At 40.3% G+C, this 22176-nt stretch overlaps 1 protein-coding gene across 4 annotated transcripts in view; it reads right to left on the bottom strand.

The window, feature by feature from the left end:
* DROSHA (drosha ribonuclease III) overlaps nt 1-22176 on the bottom strand; it is a 119729-nt gene that overhangs the window by 76904 nt on the left and 20649 nt on the right. For all 4 annotated transcript variants that reach the window (XM_058175250.1, XM_058175252.1, XM_058175253.1 and 1 more), the window contains 8 exons: nt 20877-20957; nt 18629-18715; nt 18462-18548; nt 14407-14478; nt 11445-11526; nt 9614-9688; nt 6100-6269; nt 1717-1841 (listed from right to left, as the gene is read on the bottom strand). In XM_058175250.1, coding sequence (XP_058031233.1) covers nt 1717-1841; nt 6100-6269; nt 9614-9688; nt 11445-11526; nt 14407-14478; nt 18462-18548; nt 18629-18715; nt 20877-20957 — 779 coding nt within the window. The remainder of the gene's footprint in view (nt 1-1716; nt 1842-6099; nt 6270-9613; nt 9689-11444; nt 11527-14406; nt 14479-18461; nt 18549-18628; nt 18716-20876; nt 20958-22176) is intronic.

The raw sequence follows: 22176 nt of genomic DNA, 5'->3' as shown, positions 1-22176 counted from the left end.
TGGATGAGAAATGGAGAAATATGTTTTAAAGACAAAGCAGCTTCCTGACTCCCCCCCACCTTTGTCAATGGGCCATTAAAGCCTCAACCAAGCTCACTCAATCCCCCCATCATTTGCAACACAATAGAACAGAAACTCACCACATGGCAAGGCTCAGGCAAGCTTGAGAGACAACGTACAAGGCTAACTAAGACTCCCACCCCCTGGGAGTCTGACAGCCAATCAGGGTACTCTTCCTGTGCCCCAGGAAGTTCAAAGCTCAGAAAAAGCATAAAGCCAGGGAGCACACAGGATCTCAGCCCTTTTCTGTTCAGGAACTCAAGCCATGTGATCCTGACCACCATTAAACCATCTTTCCAAGCAGCCTCCATGTTTCCAGTGTCTTTGTCCCCACTTGGAACTGAACCCAGATGGATATTTCTTCCAACAACACCTATATATCTTAGCAATAGAAATTGTAGTCATAAGCCGAGAACTACCTGTATATTTCCAGTATCATTTATTGCAGGGGTGTCAAAATCAAGGCCCGTGGGGTACTTAGATCTGGCCCATGGGGCCGCCCTGGAAACAGGGAAGACCAGGCTGAGGTGCTTCTGCCAGCGAAAATGGGCTCTTGAACTCTGTTTTCGGCTGCCACGGCCTCCTGCAACCCTCTGCCGGTGTGTTGGAAGAAATATCCATCTGGGTTCAGTTCCAAGTGGGGACAAAGACACTGGAAACATGGAGGCTGCTTGGAAAGATGGTTTAATGGTGGCCAGGATCACATGGCTTGAGATCCTGAACAGAAAAGGGGTGAGATCCTGTGTGCTCCCTGGCTTTATGCTTTTTCTGAGCTTTGAACTTTCTGGGGCACAAGAAGAGTACCCTGATTGGTTGTCAAACTCCCAGGGGGTGGGAGTCTTAGCTAGCCTTGCTGGCTGATGTAATCTTCCCAGGTGCCATGTGGTGAGTTTCAGTTGCTAGATGGGTTCTATTATGATGCAGATGATGGCTCATTGACAAAGGTGGGGTGGCAGGAAGTTGCAGGGAGCTGCTTTGTCTTTAAAACATGTTTCTCCATTTCTCATCCAGGGAAATATATTCTCCTTTTAAAATATTTTCTAAAATATTTCATTCTTCTAGGAGGTGGGTGGGTGCTAAATTCCTACAGTGAAAACGGCGCTCAGGAGGGCCGTACACTCGAGAGGCCATTTTCACTAGCAGAGCGCTTGGGCCATCACAAGCTGGCCACGCCCACCCCCACCCCCAAAGTCAAACACAACCCTGATGCGGCCCCCAGTGAAATCAAGTTTGACACCCCTGATCCATTGTGTACGAAAGCTTAATTTTTCATCTGCTGCAGCTCCGAGTTGGAACCAGAAGACAACAGGCATGGGCTACTGCTAATGGAAGTGAATCTTTCCAATAAGGGAAAAAAGGGAAAAAACTACCAAAAATAAATATTTATTTTTTTTAAAAAAAACGTGCAATAGACTGTTCAGGGAAAAAGGATGATTGCATGATAAAAGTTCCTTCAGTTACTTCCATCAAATCTTTGACCACAACCATCTGGCATCTCTCATGGAGACTGGGGCACTTTGGCCACTCTCAACAAAAGGGGGAAAAAAGCAAGCATGACAATAATATTAGATGTTTCACTACTTATATATATTGCTTATTTTAAAAAAATGTTACGTGGTTGATTAGTTCCGTATAACTGATAAGGGAGGAGCTTACTGTGGGTCTCCAGCATAACTGAGTTGAGCTGGTCGTATTCCAAAATGGACGATAATGGGAAAAGTAATCACATCAGGGTTGAATTGTTCACGATCCAACTGATCAATGCGAACAGAACTGGGCTTCTACAGGAACAGAAAAGGAAAAGAAAAAGAACAAAAAATAAATTTTCCATTAATAATGGCTCCATCAATGCTTATTTGAACTATGGTGGTGGCGCAGTTGTTAGAATGAAGTATTGCAGGCAAACTCTGCCCACTGCCAGGAGTTCAATTCTCAAGGTTGACTCAGCTTTCCATCCTTCCGAGGTTGGTAAAAGACTCAGATTGTTGGGGACAATATGCTGACACTATAAAGCAGGGGTCTCCAACCTTGGCAACTTTAAGACTTGTGGACTTCAACTCCCAGGAATTCATCAGCTGGCTTTGCTGGCTGAGGAATTCTGGGAATTGAAGTCCACAAGTCTTAAAGTTGCCAAGGTTGGAGACCTCTGCTGTAAACCACTCAGAGAAGCTGTAAAGCACCATGAAGCGGTATATAAGTCTATGGGCTACTGCTATTGTTATAGAGTTTTGGATACACATAACTTTCTAAAGATATAAACAAACTTAACACATTGAAGATTTCTATGAGCTTTCATGCACTATATCTACTAACACTATTCTGAAAGTAGCTAGCAGCTCTACTTGAAAATTAGCAGTCTGAAACTAGCAGGATCTCTCCCAACTTTAATTGGGTTTTCTTTCCTGGCCAAAAAAAATCATCCTATTCACATGTCCAAATATTACTATGTAATGAAAAAGTGTGAAATATCCTTTCTGTTACCCTTTTCACATTCACGCACAGAAACGGATTGTTTAACCACAGAGACTTCTTAGGCAGCAGAAAACTTTGAGCTGGCTAAATAAGTTCAGCCTCAACATAAAACAGACATGGAGAAGGATAACAAGATGGTCACCTCATTTCATGCCACTGCTAGATTTAAAACACAAAATGGCTGTGGTTAATTTTAGGTTGCTTAAGTCACTGTTATTTATTGATTACAGTAACTTATGGGAGGACTAAAATTAGAATTACCATCCTTCTGTGTCTCCCAAAAGTTCTCACAAAATGAACCATTCATTCTGTTTTTATAATGTAAGGTTCCACCCAGGAATTAATATCTTAGGAGCTCATAATTGCTGAAAGGACTAATATAAATATAAGCTAGCGGTGAAATGAATAAAAAAGTCTGATAAAAGTTTAATTATCTTGCAGGAGCCACTGTCATTCTAAATTTTAGAGTTTAAACATCACCCCAGAAAGGAATGGATATTTAGCCCTGAAGAAGACTCAAAATTCATTTTTATTTAAATAATGCAATGCTCTTCTCAATAAATTTACAAGGTTATGCTCTGTGAGAGATATTCCTCCTCTCTCTATTCTTAATTTAGTCTTCACATTAACAAAGAAGCAGAAAACCTACACAAATCTTCCTCTTCTATTTGTTCCTGGCAGAAATCAGAATAATTGCTATTGTCACTATAGGGACTTGGCAGAAAAGAAAAATATGCACACACAAAACCAATTTCTCTTCTTTTTTTCATTCTCATTTTAAAAAGCTACATGGAGACACACACACGCATACAACCAAGAAAATGATGCTCCATAAATCCCCTCATGATCTTTAGTCATTATAGACAAGTAGCAAGATGAGAGGTTCATTATTAAAATCCACAAAAGTTACTCCTGTTGTCAGAAGTACAATACATATTAAGGTGAACACAACAGGAAGAGGTTTTTATGTGACATGAGATTTTCTTTCTTTTGGAAGATGGATGAAATGTTCTGGAGCATGGAGGAGGGAGGGAGAAATTCAAGCAGATCGTTTATTTAAAACTCATTGCTTGGATTGCTTCCTGTGTTACTTTTTTTAAAAAATTTTACTTTCTGAACTTTGTATTCCCTTGTCAGTATTTTATCCTATTGTTCTATGCTTGTTTCATTGGCACTCAACATATTAGACAAACGGAATGAAACCTAATGCATTTAACCCACACATGAATACAAAGGCATGTTAATGTCTTAGACCAGAGTTCCCCAATATTTCCGAGTTGGCGGCCCAGGGGGAGGGGGCAAGGGGAGAAAGAGACAATGGTTTTGTGCGCAGCCAAGCACCTGTTGATTGTGCGAGTAGGGCCAAGACACTCGCATGAGTGGAGCCATGAGCGCTCACTTGAGTGAGATCGCAAGTGCTTATGATGGTCACACAAATGATGCCCCCGAGCCCCAGTGCTACTCGCACAAGTGGGGCTTCAAACCCTCATGAAGTTCGCACGAATGGGGTTGTGCATGCACCAGCTGGCCACTCACACAGCCCAACTGCAAATAGGCCGCAGACCGGTAATGGGTCGTGGTCCACAGGTTGGGGACCCCTGTCTTAGACAATGTCATTGTTAAAATTTCATAAGAGGTAGCCCTCGAGTTACAATAGTAATGCAGTCTGCCCATTACGGTCATAAGTCATCATGGTCATAAAACCGAAGAAACAATTAAATTTTTTTGTGGTGGTTATTAAGCAAAAGCCACAGTCTTAAAATGAACAATGGTTTTGTCCTGGGGTTTTGTCCAAAACTAGAAATAACTGCCCGTTTTAGGAAAAGCTACAGTAAAATACGCTTATGTGACACGGGATGCTAGAGACATCCATATATGCAGCTGTGGTAAGTGTCCAAAGTGTGGTCACGTGACCACGGGGCTGGGGAAGGGAAGATGGCACGATCACCGGTACTTTTCACCTGGATCGTAAGTCCCCCTTTTCAGGTTAGTCATAATTAATTGTAATCGTTAAGTGACTTGTTATAAGTCAAGGACTATCTGTAATCAAATATTAAACGGAAGTGAAAAGCATCTTGTAAATAATAATGGACAAATGGACAAACCTCTGGAAAAGACCTCTGAGATTGACCCTGACAAGTAACTGCTGCATCAGGCCCCTTTAGATTTTATTGCATCTGCCACCAAGATAGCTCTTCTAGCTTTTGAACTAAAGATACATTTTTGTTTTTAGGTAGGACTCAGTGGTATTGAAAGGCTCCTCCTCTAGTCCCAGCATGCCTTGGTGCAAACCTGATACGTGGCCTATTTGCATCGTTGGTCTTGTGGATGCTGCTGATTCACAACTTCCAGCAGACCCAACGATCACAGTCAAAAGGAGAGATGCTAAGAGTTGTAATTCAATAACATCTTCAAGGCCACAAGTTCTATATTCCCGACCTTACCTACAAATAGGACAATCTTACACAGGGCCCTGGGAAATAACCCAGAATTTTATATACCAAATGCTTAAATCTGCCTGCGGTGGTCTCTGTTCTTCTCCTTCCCTTAATTTCAGAACAAAGCTTTTTTTGTTATTGTATTTTTAGAGTTTTATTCTTTATGAGGCACCCAGGACACACCATAGTAGTCCTCGACTTATGACCACAATTGAGCCCAAAATTTATGTGGTTAAGCAAGATAGTTAAGATAATCTGGCTTTGCTTCTCAGAAGGTCACAAAAGGTAATCACATGATCCTGGGACATTGCAACTATAATAAATATGAACTACGCCATGGTGACACAGTGGTTAGAATGCAGTATTGCAGGCTAACACTGCCAACTGCCAGGAATTCGATCTTCACCAGGCTCAAGGTTGACCCATCCTTCCATCCTTCCAAGGTCGGTATAGTGAGGACCCAGATTGTTTGGGGGGGGGAGGCAATATGCTGACTCTGTAAACCGCTTAGAGAGGTTGTGCTGTAAAACACTATGAAGTGGCATCTAAGTCTAAGTGCTAATGCTAATTGTCAAGAGTCCAAATTTTGATCATGTAACCATGGGGATGTTGTAGTGGTCGCAAGTGTGGAGAAACCGACATAAGTCCCTTCTTGTCAGTGCTATTGTAACTTTGAGCAGTCACTAAACAAATAGGTTGTAAATTGAAGACTACCTGTATTTTGTGCCCTACTTGGGGCCCGCAAAGGGGGCCACAATTGATGCCATGATGTCACTGGAATACTCAGCCTCATCCAGGTTAGAGGACTCGGGGTGGCAAATGGGGTACAGAGTGACACATTAACAGATTTGGAAGGGACTCTTGCAGGTCATCTAGTCCAACCCCCTGCCCAAGCAGGAGACCCTACATCTGCCTCTACCTAGGATTGAACTCACAACCTCTTGATTGTGAGGCAAGCAGTCCACCTCTAGGCCTAGGCCCAGGCCCTATAGCAATATACATTGCTCAACCGTAATAGATTCTGTGGTAATGTAACATTAAAAACATACACTTGTTAGTAGTAGTTGGAATGGCTAATATTTAGTGTATATTTACTGTAGTTTTATTTCAAGAGAGAACATTTCAGTACCATGCCAGAGCTGGTCACTATCATTCCTTTGCATTCCTCGGCATATTTCTGCCACTCCAGCTCTTCCCACTGTAGCATATTGGCAATCTCTTCTTCTGGCACGAGTGGTTTATTGCAGCGTAACAAATACAGGAGGATCTGATGCATTGAGAGAACTTCCTTCCCGCCATCTTAAAAAGAGAATGGGACTGGTTGTCAAACTTTTTTATACATTGAAAGGAAAGGAAAACTAGCAATGGTTTCAGGGCAGCTAAACAGCTTCTGCAGAAAACTTAAAACAATAGATTGTCTACACATCACATTAAGCCATAAGCTACAACTGGTGGGATTCACCTATCACACTACCGTATTTAAGACGCACCTTAATTTTTGGGGAGGAAAATAAGAAAACAGCTGATTGGCAGGTGGATCGGCCTCCCAGATTACCCCCAATCAGCTGTTCCAGAATTTTAGCAACAGGTTCCTTGGTTGTGAGCTCTGTGCCCTTCTTTTTTTTTTTTTTGCTTTTTTTCTGCCTCTGAAACTTCTGAAATTCCATTTCAGAAAAAAACTTTTTTTATCCGCCTCTGAAAGCCTCTGAAACAGCTTCAGAAAAAAAGCCTCTGAAGCTCTGTTTGGGGGCTTATTTTCTGAAGCTCTGTTTGGAGGCTTTTTTTCTGACGCTTCGTTTCTGATGCTTTTTTCAGCCTCTGAAACCTCCGTTTGAGAAGCTGGGCGGGGCTACATTCGGAGTATAAGACGCACCCAGATTTTCACCCTCTTTTTTGGGGAAAAAAGGTGTGTCTTATACTCCGAAAAATACAGTAATTTATAAACCCACAGTATGGAAATCATAACAGCTGGGGCGAGCCAAAATATTAAACCAAAGCCAGGCCAACCATATTTTGGCTTAGCATGATGCACTAACTCAAATAATAAGCCACCGTATGCTAGATAGCCACCATGCAATTATTTGAACTTGCTGTCACTCAATTTAGTGCTTGCACAAAATCTATAAATTCACAAAAGGACCAGCATGGAGGTTGTGTGTACAACTCAAAGCAGCTCACAATGACTAATTCCCCTGTTACACATTATACTAAAAGTCAGGTGTAAATTCTTTTGCAATTTTTCTGTTTCACAAAACGAGAAATGCAAGAATTTGAGAGGGGGCTGAAAGCCACGTTATATCATTTTTAGGTCTTAAAATAAGCAGCAAAAAGACTATGTTTTCATGTCAACCTGGACATTTTGCCTTCAAAGCTAGTAGGACTATGATATCACATCAAGACGTGGTATACATACTTATTTCACAAACCTGAAAGTCTACAATCGGCTTAATTTTAAACATATTTAAATTTTGAAAAATATATTTTACTTAAATATTTATAAGCCACCAGTCTGGACCCAGTCACCCGAGGCAGTGCAATACATTTAAATGTAAGCTTCAGCAATAAAATACAATAAAATTATATTAAAAAGTTCATAATCAAATCTTAAGATTCAAAAAAAAGAAAAAAAGAAAACCCAAAATAATTACATCAAATGTAATTCAAGCAGTAGAAGAAAAGGCACTTCCAGTGATAGATAGAAATAATAAAAAAATATTTGAAAACAAAACATTTTTAAAAACACACCTTCCAACTCTAATATAAACACACCTTGGCAAGATGTCTATGCATGATAGATAAAAACAAACTCAAGGGAAATCTTGCTCGCCTTCTCATTATTTGGGCAACTGTTAAATTTCAGTGGAAATTTTGTATGATGGCTGCTGTTGCTAGAAGATGATAACTGATCATCTCACTGATCGTTCTGACTCGCTTTAAAGCAACTTCCTATGAAAATCCCATTAGAACAGTGAAATAATTTGTGCTGCACATTCTCCATTATAGAGAAGAGCATCTAACACAACAGAAAGCTGTTAGTCCAACCAGAAGTGACCAGAAGTAAATGTTTCCTATAGGTAGGTTCTCTGGAATGAAGAAGAAACCAGAAACAGAAAATCAACCTCAAAATTAGTGTCTACGGTGATTCTCATTCATCCAGATCAGGGATTGGCAATCTTAAACACTCAAAGAGCCATTTGGACCTGTTTCCCACAGAAAAGAAAACACTGGGAGTCACAAAACCCTTCCCATGCCCGACTACTTCCTGAGCAGCCACAAAACTAGCATATGTAGTTAAATTAAATGTTCTGTTTTCTTCTGAAACTTTTCTTTTCTTGGATTTATCCATGGTTGGCCTACTAGGGTTGAAAAGCTCAATAAATTGCATGCCGGTGGGTATTGCACATTGTCCGGTTGTGACGCATATTTTGAGTGACAGGGAGCCGCAGCAGAGGGATGAAAGAGCCACATGCGGCTCCAGAGCCACGGGCTGCTGACCCCTGATCTAGATCACGGCTGTCCCAAAGATGCTTTTTCAAAAGGCAACTGGACTGGACGGTCTTTATTTTTTTCCTTGAAGATGTTTTGCTTCTCATCCAAGGAGCTTCTTCAGTTCCAAGAAGGTTCTGCACCCATTTGCACTATTCAGGTGACCCTCAGGGCACAGATAAACTGAAGAAGCTTCTTGGACGAGAAGTGAAACATCTTCAAGGAAAAAAAAAAACAAAGAAAGTCCAGTTGCCTTGAAAAAGCACTTTTGGGTATTTCAGGAGTGGCAGCCAGAAATCAGAGTTCAAACATTCCACAAAGCTTCTGCTGCTTATGAATAATAACCAAAAATCCCCAACAAGTCCCAAGCAACATTTATACGACATACTTAATCAGGACAGTGAATAATAATTCTAAACTTAGTTACTTTTAGGCCTGGTTAATTCGATTTTCTTATGGGTTCTGCTTTGCATTCTATTTGAACCTTAGTAGCAATCTAAGCTTTGTGCATGGTAGAAATGTGGATTCTTCAACACGTATTTGCCAGTTTGGAAGAAGCATAAAGGTAAAGGTTTCCCTCGCACATACGTGCTAGTTGTTCCTGACTCTAGGGGGCGGTGCTCATCTCAGTTTAAAGCCGAAGAGCCGGCGCTGTCCTAAGACATCTCCGTGGTCATGTGGCCAGCATGACTAAACACCAAAGCCACACGGAACACTGTTACCTTCCCACCAAAGGTGGTCCCTTTTTTTATACTTGCATTTTTTTACACGCTATCAAACTGCTAGGTTGGCAGAAGCTGGGACAAGTAACGGAAGCTCACCCCGTTATGCGGCACTAGGGATTTGAACCGCTGAACTGCCTATCTTTCAATCGACAAGCTCAGCGTCTTTGCCACTGAGCCACTACATCATAAACATAGTCATAAAGAGAAGCATAGTTCAGACCAATATTTCTCACCCATGGCAACTTGAAGATGTATGGAATTCAATTTTCAGAATTTCCCAGCAAACGCAGCTAGCTGAGGAACTCTGGGAGTTGAAGTCCTCACATCTTCAAGTGTCAAGATTGAGAAACACTAGTCCAGCCATAGATTTATATCCCCTCAGAGAGAAATAACTAAAAGAATACCTGTCACACTGAAACGAAATACACTTACCTGGAAGAAACCTTACGTAGCGTGGCATGAAATGGAACCGAGGACATGAGGTATCACTGATTTCTGATGAAGGACCTTATATAACAAAATGAACAGGAATGTGTCGTATATCACAAGGTGTAATTTCATAGAGTATTTACCTGCATCTTTGGTACTTCAGTAAAAATCAAACTACTTTTATAGAACTGAATTTGTATTCTACAAATCTGCTACAAAGCAAACGATTTTACGTCCTATGAAACAGTGTTTTGTTTTGTGAAAAACAAGTTTTTTTGTCCCCTCCGTCTGAAAAAGATTGGGAACACAGGGTCTTCCAAATATCATTATACTACAGATGGGTAGTATATGGGTGGGACTTACGGGAATTAGCATCTGGAGAGAAACTTAATAGAACTAAAAAAAAATATTGACTAATAAAAGGAAAACTCAGAACATACAACTGCATGATCTCAGTGAACAATAAAGAGCATTTTCACAAAATCTGCCATGTGCATTGTTATCATAGCTATGAAATACGTAGAAGAGTATAACGTATCAACTATTTATGTTCACCATGCAACACAAACCTGGCTTTTTATAACCACTGAACCAGGAGAGGGTTCTACTTACTTTACTACCTGTTCGCAATGGGAGCGCGCACAAACATGCTCTTCTGCACATGCGCAGATCACCAGTGATGACATCATGGGAGGTGGGCGGAGACTCCTGCTGGTTTTACTGCTGGTTTTACTACCAGTTCTATAGAACCGGATTTATCAATATAAATCATAAGGCAATCATTATGATTTATATTGATATATTGACCATCATTTGTGTTGTAAATGTTGTACCTTGATGAACGTATCTTTTCTTTTATGTACACTGAGAGCATATGCACCAAGACAAATTCCTTGTGTGTCCAATCACACTTGGCCAATAAAAAATTCTATTCTACTCTGATGGATGGGGAAGTTATCCCTTATACTTTTCTCCTTCTGCCTGTAAACTTTGAATTCTTTGAATATATCTATATTTTCTTTTAGTTTCTCAGCAACTATGCAATATTCATATCCTCTAGACTGGGTATCTCCTTTCCTTAATTATTCTGAATTAATTGAATGCCTCCTAATTTAGGGGTAGAGGCAGTTCAGTGTAGTGGTTAAGGCATCAAGCTAGAAAACTGGGCAACTGTGAGTTCTAGTCCCATCTTAGGAAATAAACCAATTGGATGACCTTGGGACAGTCACTTTTATCAGCCCTAGGGAGCAGGCAATGACAAAGAGAGCTTCTGAAAAACCTTGCCAAGAAAACTTCAGGGACTTCTCCATGAATCTCAAAACACAAATTCCAAAAAGAATTTGGACATGATTGAATGGTAAAAAAAAATTAAAAAAAATAAAGGGTTCCCACAAATTTTAGGATCAATGTCTCAATTTTTCAGAGCATATCACTGTCACTTTACACAATATGATGGCAATAGAAGGCAGTTAACTATACCTAGTCTTATAAGCAAAATACTTATTTATCAGGAGACAGACTTATTTATATAGCTCTTCATATGGCTTCTAACTCTCAAAGATGCCCTTAACTATCATCTCAAACTAGCTTATCTCTTTTTTCCCCCCAGGACAAATGGGGGGAAAATCACAATGTAAAAATGTGATATAAGTCCCTGATTTATATCACATTTTTGCTTTTTAACAAAATACCTCCCCTTGAAAGATTCTGCAGTCAGATGGGGGAAGGGTTCTAGCATGCATCAAGAGAGAATCAACCAGCACATTAATACAGCACATTATGCTGCAACTAGAGATCTCCCATAAATATATTTGTAAGATAGTAAGATAACTACCAATCAGATTCCAATCGTACAGTTCTAAAATATCTTTGAAGAGATAAGAAGAGAAGAGTTCCAGGCCTCGGACACAAAAGTTCTAGGGGAAAAAAAGAGTAGGTAACTCAAGACCATACAATAAACAAGTCACCAATTTACATCATGAAAGTTGAATGTATTTCCTGAAATCAGGGATGGTATAGGACAGGACGAAATAGGATAGGATAGGATAGGATAGGATAGGATAGGATAGGATAGGAGCTAACCACCCTCAAATTGCAGGATCCTCCCCCCTCAGCCCAAGTTCCCATTTCTTTATGCTTATGACAAGAGGACTGAAAAACAAAGATTACTTTTTACAAAATCTGAGAAACCAGAAATGGAGACGGTAGCATCTCCAACAGTCAAGGGGAAAGATATCCATATGTTACATTGGCAGTTTTGTTCACCCACCTCTCACCTCCAGCTGTGCAGACCAGTTTTTAATGGGCCATGGCCCGGTGCTAGTCCACAGCCCAGGGACTGTGTTAGGAGAAAAGTTTCCACTTTTCTTTTTTTTTCCCCTACTACTTTTAATTGCTTCTGTCTCAAATCGGGAGGGGGGAAGGATTATTAAATGTTTCCTGATTGTCTTTCTCAAAACAAAAATACACAAAATGATTCAGAGGTCTTTGTATGTTTCCACAGATGCTTTGCTTCCTTAAAAGAAAATGGTGGCGCAGTGGTTAGAACGCAGTATGTCAGGCAAACTCTGCCCACTGCCAGGAGTTCAATCCTGATGGGGGCTCAAGATTGATTCAGCCTTCCATCCTTCCAAGGTTAATAAAATGAGGATCCAGGTTATTGGGGTGAGGGGCAATATGCTGATACTGTAAACCGCCCAGAGAGAGCTGTAAAGCATTATGGGATGGTATAAAAGTCTATGTGCTATTGCTATTAAATAATCTCTAAATATGTTACAACCAGAAGATATTTAGGTAGGATATTCACAGTATTTGATCTGATTAGGCCTTGTATGCAGAGGCCATGCTATCAAATATAAGATCAAGAATGCATTTCTTCTACTAAGGATCAATGACATTTTCATAAACAAAGAAAGGAGACAGTCTTTCTGTACTGATGGGATTGCCTCTTTTTTTTTTTTTTCAGATCTCTGATCCAGAGGCTGTTGGGTTTGTACTTGATCTCAAATTATGAGGTTTGAATATCAGGAGAAAAGCCTACGTTGATAGGTGAATCAAGTTTAAACTGCATCTTAAAAAAATAAAAGCTGTTAAAAATAAGTTTTACATAGGTTTCAGAGTTTCCCCAAGTGTTTGCTTCCCACTGCCCCAAACAAATCAAGAGCTAAAGAATTGTGTTATTGTTGTTTTGCCCCATTCTTTTAATTTCCAGATTTTTTACTTGCTTACTATAAACATGGAAGCCTAGAGTTCTTTTCAAGCATCCTACATAGTTTTATATTACAATTCCAAAGCCAGGCTAACTCCAGATATAAACTCTATATACAGCAGTGGTGGGTTTCAAATTTTTTTACTACTGGGCCTGTGGGTGTGGCTTGGTGGGCGTGGCATGGCTTGGTGGGTGTGGCAGGGGAAGGATACTGTAAAATCTCCATTCCCTCCCCACTCCAGGGGAAGGTTACTGCAAAATCCGCATTTCCTCCCGATCTGCTGGGACTCGGGAGGCAGAGAATAGATGGGGCGGGGCCAGTTAGAGGTGGTATTTACGGGTTCTCCGAACTACTCAAAATTTCTGCTACCGGTTCTCCAGAACTGGTGAGAACCTGCTGAAACCCACCTCTGATATACAGGTAGTCCTCGATTTACAACAGTTTGCTTAGTGACTTTTCAAAATTACAACAGCACTGAAAAAAGTGACTTATGAACATTTTTCACACTTATGACCGTTTCAGTATCCCCATGGTCACATGGCTTACATTTGGATGCTTGACAACTGACTCGCATTTATGACGGTTGCAGTGTCCCGAGGTCACATGATCATCTTTTTGCAACCTTTCTGGCAAGCAAAGTCAATGGGGGAACCAGATTCACTTAACAATCATATTACTAATTTAACAACTGCAGTGATTCCCTTAGCAAATGTGGCAAGAAAAATCGCAGAATGGGGCAAAACTCACTTAACAAATTTCTCACTTAGCAACATAAATTTTGGGCTCAATTCTGGTCGTAAGTTGAGGACTATCTGAACAAATGAAATATTCAGAAAGGTAAATCTTTCCCTTAAAATTCAATTATTGGTATTGGTATAACGAGAGATATCCCAGATCGTTTCTCATCCAGTGCTTATCTTATGAAGAAATGTGGAACAAATAATTTAAACGTTCATTTTCTACTTTGGAGAAAAAAAATTGACTGTTGAAGAAGCAAGAAATAGAAGGAAAGGAAGAAATAGAAAATGATCTTAGCAGAGGATCAATATTTAGTTTCCTAAAAAGGAACTTTGTCTCTGAAAATATTTATTTCATGCCCCAACTGATATATTAAAGTCATTATACCCCTCTCTTTTCATAGAACATTTTCCCCCCAACAAAACTAGTTAATTTTATCATTTGAAAGACTGAAAGACGTATGCTGAAAATTTTACCTCCCCCCTCAAAAATATATATATACAAATATATATATATTTGTGTAACAGAGGTACAATAATCTGATTGTTTTTCCCCACCTGAGGAAAAGTTTCAACAGCACTTAATATTTTACTCAGCTGAGGTTACAGCCTGCTCTTGGAGGGGGGGGGCATATGTTTACCTTCTTTTAAGTCTTGCTTTATTGTATTTTTATAATTATATTTCAGAATCATAGACATTGTGATTCTAAAACAATGTATCTTTAATTACAAGTGCCTACCCAGGCATACAATATGTTCCACTTCAGAATATGCATGAATCAAACATTTAAAATATCTTGGTGCACTGCAAACCAAACAGATGTCTTGAATAATCACGCTCATAACTTACTTCAGGCATCATCTCCTCAATGAAATGAATTGTATAATCAATGTTAAATCTGATTACTTTACACAGAGGAATCTAGAAAGAGACAAAGAAACATGGAACACTTTTAAGGAGCAGTGCAATCAACATTCTTAAGAGCCTTTGCTGCCTTCTGATCAAATGTTGCATGTGCAAAATGTTGCATATGTAAAATAAAGTTTGTGAGGACAAGCTGGCAAATGGCATCAAAAGCAGAAGAGTAATGGCATGGTCAAATGCTGCCACCTACTGGACATTTAAAGCAGATGCACCAAAGTGACTGAATGTAACAAGTTACTGTGTAATGTATGTTCCCTGCAGTGAGAATATATACACTGCAATGAGAATACAGGAAAGCTATTCCCACAGTTTATGCTATTCTAATCCATCAAACAGTTTATACTTTTAGAATGTGAGATGTAAATAAAATTACAGAGCACAGATCGTTAGTAATACCAGTGGACATTTGCTAGTAAAGAAATACTAACATTATTTGATTACAGAAGAAGAGAATAACAGATTTGGAAGGAACCTTGGAGGTTTTCTAGTCCAACCTCTCACTCAAGCAAGGAACCCTGTAACATTTCAGGTAAATGGTTGCCCAATCTCTTCTTTAAAAACTTCGCTGGAACACCCACAACTTCTGCAGGGAAGTTGTTCCACTGATTAATAGTTCTGTCAGGACAGGGGTCTCCAACCTTGGTCCCTTTAAGACTTGTGGACTTCAACTCCCAGAGTCCCTCAGCCAGCAAAGCCGGGCCGGGATAGCTCAGGCAATAGAGAAGCCTGTTATTAAAAACACAGAGCCTGCAATTACTGCAGGTTCGAGCCCGGCCCAAGGTTGATTCAGCCTTCCACCCTTTATAAGGTAGGTAAAATGAGGACCCAGATTGTTGGGGGGGCAATAAGTTGACTTTGTAAAAAAATATACAAATAGAATGAGACTATTGCCTTATACATTGTAAGCCGCCCTGAGTCTTCGGAGAAGGGCAGGGTATAAATGTAAACAAAAAAAAAAAAGAAGAGGGAGGCAACCTATTCTCCAAAGCACCTAAATCACATAGTATTTATTTTGCTTTAAAAACCTCACATCAGCATTCTGATCGTAATATTACTCAAACAGTTGCGTGGCTTCTCCAACAGTCTACTCCAAGATACGAGTTTCCCAATTTCATTCTCCTGTGATTCCTAAAATATAAAAGAGAGCTCCATGCCCCCTGCCAGTGAACAGAACTAATGCTTATATTGAGGTGAGGAGATGGAAGCCCTCACTTTAAATCCCATAACTACATTTTAATCTATATTTCATAGAGGTGCACCAACTTGCACAGGCAAAACAAAGAAGAAAGACCAGATCAAGTTTTGACAGTCAACCCTCGCTCTCTTTCGTCTGAGCAAACCTGCAGCCAAGTTTACAGGGCAAGTTTTGACAGCGTGTAAAAACCCCTAGCAGGGGTGATGATGAGAGATATCCCATCTCACACTGCTACACGTTATTAGCTGAACTAAGATTTGACCAGGGTCTTACTATTCCCAGTTCACGCTCTTCAAACATAGCAGAAAATGAGCTCTCATGGTTTAATTATAAAAGGTCAACAATTCTTGGCTGCCGTCTCCACATAGGCTACAATTTTCAAACTGAAACAGAAGACGTGCTTTCTTTCTTTTCCAGCTTAGTCTGGAAAAAAGTTATGCCTTTTTAAATAAAATGGCTTCCCCTAAAAAGACCACTTATTAAACTCTTTATTGTTCTCCCTTGCAGAATTTTTTGGCCACAGAAGTGCAGTTTTTAGCCAAGAAATTATTCTCGGTTTCATACTGTCTGTCAAAATACCTTGGATGAATACAGGTAGTTCTCGACTTACAACAGTTCACTTAGCAACCATTCAAAGGTACAAAAGTGTGACTCAGAACCGTTTTTCACACTTATGGCCGTTGATCATATCCCCCATAGTCACGTGATCAAAATTCAGATGCCTGGCAGCTGATTCATAGTTATAATGGTTGCCGGGTCATCAGACCCCCTTTTGCAAGTAAAGTCAATGGAGAAACCAGATTCACCTAACAACCGTGTTACTAACTTAATAACTGCAGTGATTCACTTAACAACTGTGGCAAGAAAGGCCGTAAAATGGGGCAAAATTCACTTAACAAGCGTTTCATTTAGCAACAGAAATTTTGGGCTCAATTATGGTCCTATGTCGAGGACTATCTGTAGTAGTTTAATTGATACTTCAGTAATAATGCAGGAGGAGGAGATAGTTTACTGATAGACTATCAATCTACAGCAACCGTCTGGCATTACGTTCCTCTGCCATCAATCTGTTTATGTAGTATGTGTTAAGCCGGGGTGTCCAAACTTGGCAACTTTAACACTTCAATTTCCAGAATTCCTCAGCCAACTTTGCTTTGCTGGCTGAGGAATTCTGGGAGTTAAAGTCCACAAGTCTTAAAGTTGCCAAGTTTGGACACCCCTGTGTTAATCCTTATGAGGTTAAAGGAGAACTGAGAAGATGCAAAAATAGGATGAAGGCTCTTTCTTACAATTGAACAGTTGATGTTTTAGGAAAAGATACCCTTCTTCAGAGAAAATCCCAATAATAAGGCCCTAGAGAAATCTAGAACCCAACTTTCCCTCTCTAAAATATGTTGTTGCAACCCATCGCGACCCCATGGACAATGTACCTCCAGGCCTTCCTGCCCTCTACCATCCCCTGGAGTCCATTTAATCTCACGCTGATTGCTTCAGTGACTCCATCCAGCCACCTCATTCTCTGCCGTCCCCTTCTTCTGCCCTCAATCGTTCCCAGCATTAGGCTCTTCTCCAGTGAGTCTATTTTGTAGAAGCCTATAAAATATAGGCTTCTACAAAACAAAAAAATGTTTACATGTTTAGAAATGCACCATTTCATAAAACAAAGTAGTAAACAAAACACCTCTATGGAATACAGGCTAAAGTGAGAAACTCAAATGAACCCAAGGGAGATAGGAAATCACTCTTATGATTAACTCTGGAGAAGTATTGGTTTTCTCCCTCTAGGCACCTTACACATTTCAATTTGGCAGTAACTTCAGAAATAATAAAACAGAAGTAAATAGCTGCACTATACAAAGCCGTATTATTAAGGCTTTTTTATTCCAAAACTATTTATTCTGCTGTGCAGCAGGTTCTTCAATCCTACAGAAAATTCCCTCTGGAGGATTGTTCCAGTAAAACCCTCGAAAATATGGTGGGAAATTAATTGGGCTGTGCTGGCTTGGAAAATTATTTGGAAGGAGGACTTCAGACCTTACTCTGCTATTCATTAAAGCAGCCCAACTTTTTTTGCACGAGCCTGTAAACAAACATTCCATTACTTTAAAAACTTGATCATTCAAAGAAATGCAGGTTTAAAACATTGTTTTTTTCAGGCATCTGATGCCCAAGGTCCAGAGCATTCTTTCGAGGTATTTCAGAAGCAGGCATAGCCCTAGGAATTAAAACGAGACTTCTTTTCACATAGAAAAGTAAACACCATACCAGTGATGGCTAACCTTTTTGCCGTCGCGTGCCAAAAGCAGGGGGGAGCGCGGGTTGGTCACACGTGCGCGTGCCCACACCCATAATTCAATGTGCCCTGCCCACCTCCACGCATGCGCTTGCAACCCCCCCGTTTTTGGCACGTGATGGTATGGTGGGCCCGGTAGGCCTGTTTTCCACCCTCCGCGGGCTCCAGAGGCTTTCTAGGAGCCTGGGGAGGGTGAACATGGCCTTCCACACACCCCCAGAGGCCCCTCGGAGGCCAGAAACAGCTCGTTTCCTGACTTCCAGTGGGTCTGGAGGGCCTGAAATGAGTGTTGGAGCTGATCTAGGGAAACGCTCACATGCCCACAGATATGGCTCCTTGTGCCACCTGTGGCTCACCATCATGGCACTATACAAAACAGCCAGAATTTGTGGGATCCTTACTGCACTCTGAGCTTATTCGCTTGCAGACGTTTCATCACCCAATTAGGTAACAGCATCAATACAACCGGAATATAAAAGAAAGTGTACTTACGTTTGTGAGAGGAGCATGGGAAAACATGGAAAATCCTTCAAAAATGTACTCGTGGTCATCATACTCTATGACGGTGGGTCTGTCTGTCTAAAGAAATAAAACCAAAAGCTGGGAAAAGTCGTCCTGGGAGGCTCAAGAAGCTGCTTTCATGCTTCAAAATTACTTACTAAGAAGTTGGTAGGAGGCGACACTGTAATGCGGTAATGGAACAATCGTCCAGCATTGTTGGTCATAGGACGGCAGGGTTTAATAGGCTTTAAGGAGAGAAGAATAGAGAAAAGACACGATGAAGGAAATGCAATCCTCACAAGAGAGTAGAAAAATCCTGACCACTTTAGTGGAATCCATTGCAGTTGCTAAATGAGGACTGCCTGTAGAGAGTCCAGATTATGCATGTATGTACCATAAATAAGGTAAAGCTTCCCCTCGCACATATGTGCTAGTTGTTGCCGACTCCAGGGGGGCAGTGCTCATCTCCGTTTCAAAGCCGAAGAGCCAGCGCTGTCCGAAGATGTCTCTGTGGTCATGTGGCCGGCATGACTCAACGCCAAAGGCGCACGGAACGCTGTTACCTTCCCACCAAAGGTGATCCCTATTTTTTCTACTTGCATTTTTACGTGCTTTCGAAACCGCTAGGTTGGCAGAAGCTGGGACAAGTAACGGGAGCTCACCCCGTTACACGGCAGCACTAGGGATTCGAACCGCTGTGCTGTCGACCTTTCGATCAACAAGCTCAACGTCCTAGCCCCTGAGCCACTATGTCCCTTTACCATAAATAGCTGATGCCATTTGCTTGAGAAGAGATTTCATTTCATTTTCAGTTAAGAAAACATAGACATTACAGAATGCAAAGTTGTCATTTTTTAAAAAAATTTAAAGGGAAGATTTTAAGTTGGCCAATCTCGTGTTGGGTTTAAACCACGACAAGTGGGAGATGATACTCTGAATAATCCCAACATTTGTTGGGCAGCTCAATATATTTGAGCCCCCCAATTCTTTATTGAGTGCACTGAAGAATATTTCTACTTTTTCTGGCTGGTGCTTTTGTCTTATATTCCAATCCATACTTGGTGGGAGTTCTAACATTAGGGCAGTTTGGTTGGTCATTCCATGAAGAATCATATTATATTTTATTCTACAGTTCGGAGAAGGGAAGAAAACCTATATTAGCTTGGATCCTAAGAAGAAGAGAGAAAAGAAATGATGAAGGAAACTTAATCTCCACAAGAGACCAGAAAAATCCTGCTTGTTCTAAACCAGCCATCCTGAATTTAGAACCATTTAAACATCTGGACTGCCTGAATTCCCAGCCATTGCTGAGGGTTGTGATGTCTATACATCTGGAGGGTATCCAGATTGGGAAAGTGTTCCATAGAGCCCCCAGTGAGAATAGCTGAACTGAAGCAGAAGAAATAAAACTAAGGCTGTGTTTCTGCCAGGGAAAGGAAAGGAATGGACTTTGCTTCAGGAGCACTGAGAGGCCGCCAGAGAGTTGCCTATTTTGATGCTTCCCAATGTTAAAAATATCTAAGTATAATTATTTATGTATTTATTTACTAATAACATTTATACCGACGCCCATTTCAGGAAAGTGACTCTGGACGGCATACAACAATCCAATAAAACAATAAATCTAAAACAGTAATTACCTCAAACCATTATATAATTATTTTTTTTAAAAAACTATACAAGTAGAATAAACCAGAAAAGAAAATAATAGAAGGAGGAATGTTAATAATTAGAGGAGTTAATAATAGATTAATGCACTGACTCAGCTCTTCCCACCTGAAGCAGGAGGCTACGCATGTAAGACATTAACAGCATTGCAGTGTTCCACATCTGGAAAGCTGCAAGCTAATCAAGACCGAACCAGCCTATCATTGCCTACTTGCTAAGTTTTCTTCATACAGGTTGCCTTCAAACCAGGCATGAAATCCAGCAGGTTTTGACAGGATCTTGGAAACGGGTAGTGGAAATTTTGAGTAGTTCGGAAAACCGGTAATGGAAATTAAGTAGTTCGGAGAACCAGCAAATACCACTTCTTGATGGCCCCAGAGTGGGATGGGAATGGAGATTTTGCAGTATCTTTCCCCTGCCACGCCCACCAAGCCCACAGAACCGGTAGTAAAAATATTTGGATTTCACCACTGCTTCAAACTGCCAGTTGTTCTCCTTCTAGCTACAGCCTTCCAAATATAGCTGAAAGATTCCAGCCACCCCTGAAAATAATAATTTATTAAGACTTGAATGTCGTCTGACTCTCAATAAATTTGGCCAATGGTCGGAAATGCTCCAGAGCTCCAGATCTATGCTAATAGAAAACCAAGCCTCGATTTAGTCCAGTCTGGCAGATTTTCCTGTAGTCAGCCATGTCCTTAAGCAATTCTCCTTATTGAGGAACTAAAACCCAGTTACCTCTTCTCCAGGATAGATTCCATGTCTTATCCCTGTTCTCCTGGCTTTGGCGCTACATTTGCAAAGAGGCCCGTCGTTCATCTGTTTTAAAAGAAAAAAGGGTTAAAGTGGTATTTTTAGGAATAGAGACTTTAGGAATACTTTAGAAATAGGAAAGAGGAATAGGCAAGAGGAGTATTTAAAAAGAGTGGGCAAATATCCAAAGATCACAGATTTTTTTAAGTACTGTAGTCTTTGACTTACAACCCGTCATTTAGCAATCACAGTTATGATGAATGTCTTCAAGAACTACTTACAACCTGGTTTTGAAGTTTCAATGGCTGCCCCTTGCCCCACTGTCACGTGATCGCACTTGGGCATTTGGCAACTGGCCCATATTTATCACCTTCTGCTGTCATGTGACTTTTGCAGTCATGTGATCGTGCTTTATGATGGTTCTTACTGGTAAAAGGTGCTTAACAACCATTAACAACATTCACCTAATGACTGGGATGATTCAGTTAAGGACCACTGCAAAAACAGCTGTAAAATCAGGTATGGTCAAAATCAAGAGGTTATAGTCCAGCATGACTTACGACCATAATTCCAGATTCAATACATATCTATGTATATAGCATACTTATATGTGTGTTATATATGTGTACACTTTTGAGAGAAGACAACAATTTCATTTTTTATGTGTGTCAGAGTGCCCACAGAAAAAAAATGACAATAAAGGTTATCTTATCTTATCTTATCTTACCTTACCATCTTATCTTATCTCTACCTGTGATGTTTATTCTACTATTAAACTTCTTTTTTTCTTTAAAAGGGAAGCTTTTTCTAGAGAGCGTTAGCTTACTCACAACTTAATAAATCCATTTATTCTTGTCTTATTTTGTTCCCCACCAAAATCAGGATGAAATCCTGATGATGAAATTGATGTTGTTATGGAAAGTGCAACAAAGATCTCCAGATCAATACCAGGAGGTTGAAATGTGATCATATCTGGGCTGCAAAAGTCCAAATGACAGCTAGGTGGCAGCAGAACGCAAGAATTTTCTTCCTCTTTTTACTACCATCTAGTGTGCATCTGGATTTCAGACAAGGCATTTAATTTAAAAACTTAAGCAGTATGCAAAGAAGAGCTGATGCATCTATGGTATTTATTTAAACACTGCTGAGGTAATAATTATTCATAAAACTAAAGATTAAAAAAATGGATTATAGTACTTTCCAAACTGTCCACTTTAAGATTCATAAATGGAACTGGGCACAATGAAACCCAATAATCTTTATTGGGGGGTATTGAATGCGTAGA

This window comes from Ahaetulla prasina, chromosome 3 (genome assembly GCF_028640845.1).
Source record: "Ahaetulla prasina isolate Xishuangbanna chromosome 3, ASM2864084v1, whole genome shotgun sequence".
Lineage (NCBI taxonomy): Eukaryota > Metazoa > Chordata > Lepidosauria > Squamata > Colubridae > Ahaetulla > Ahaetulla prasina.
Note: the sequence above shows the minus strand (reverse complement) of the source record. Positions and strands in the feature narration are given on the sequence as shown.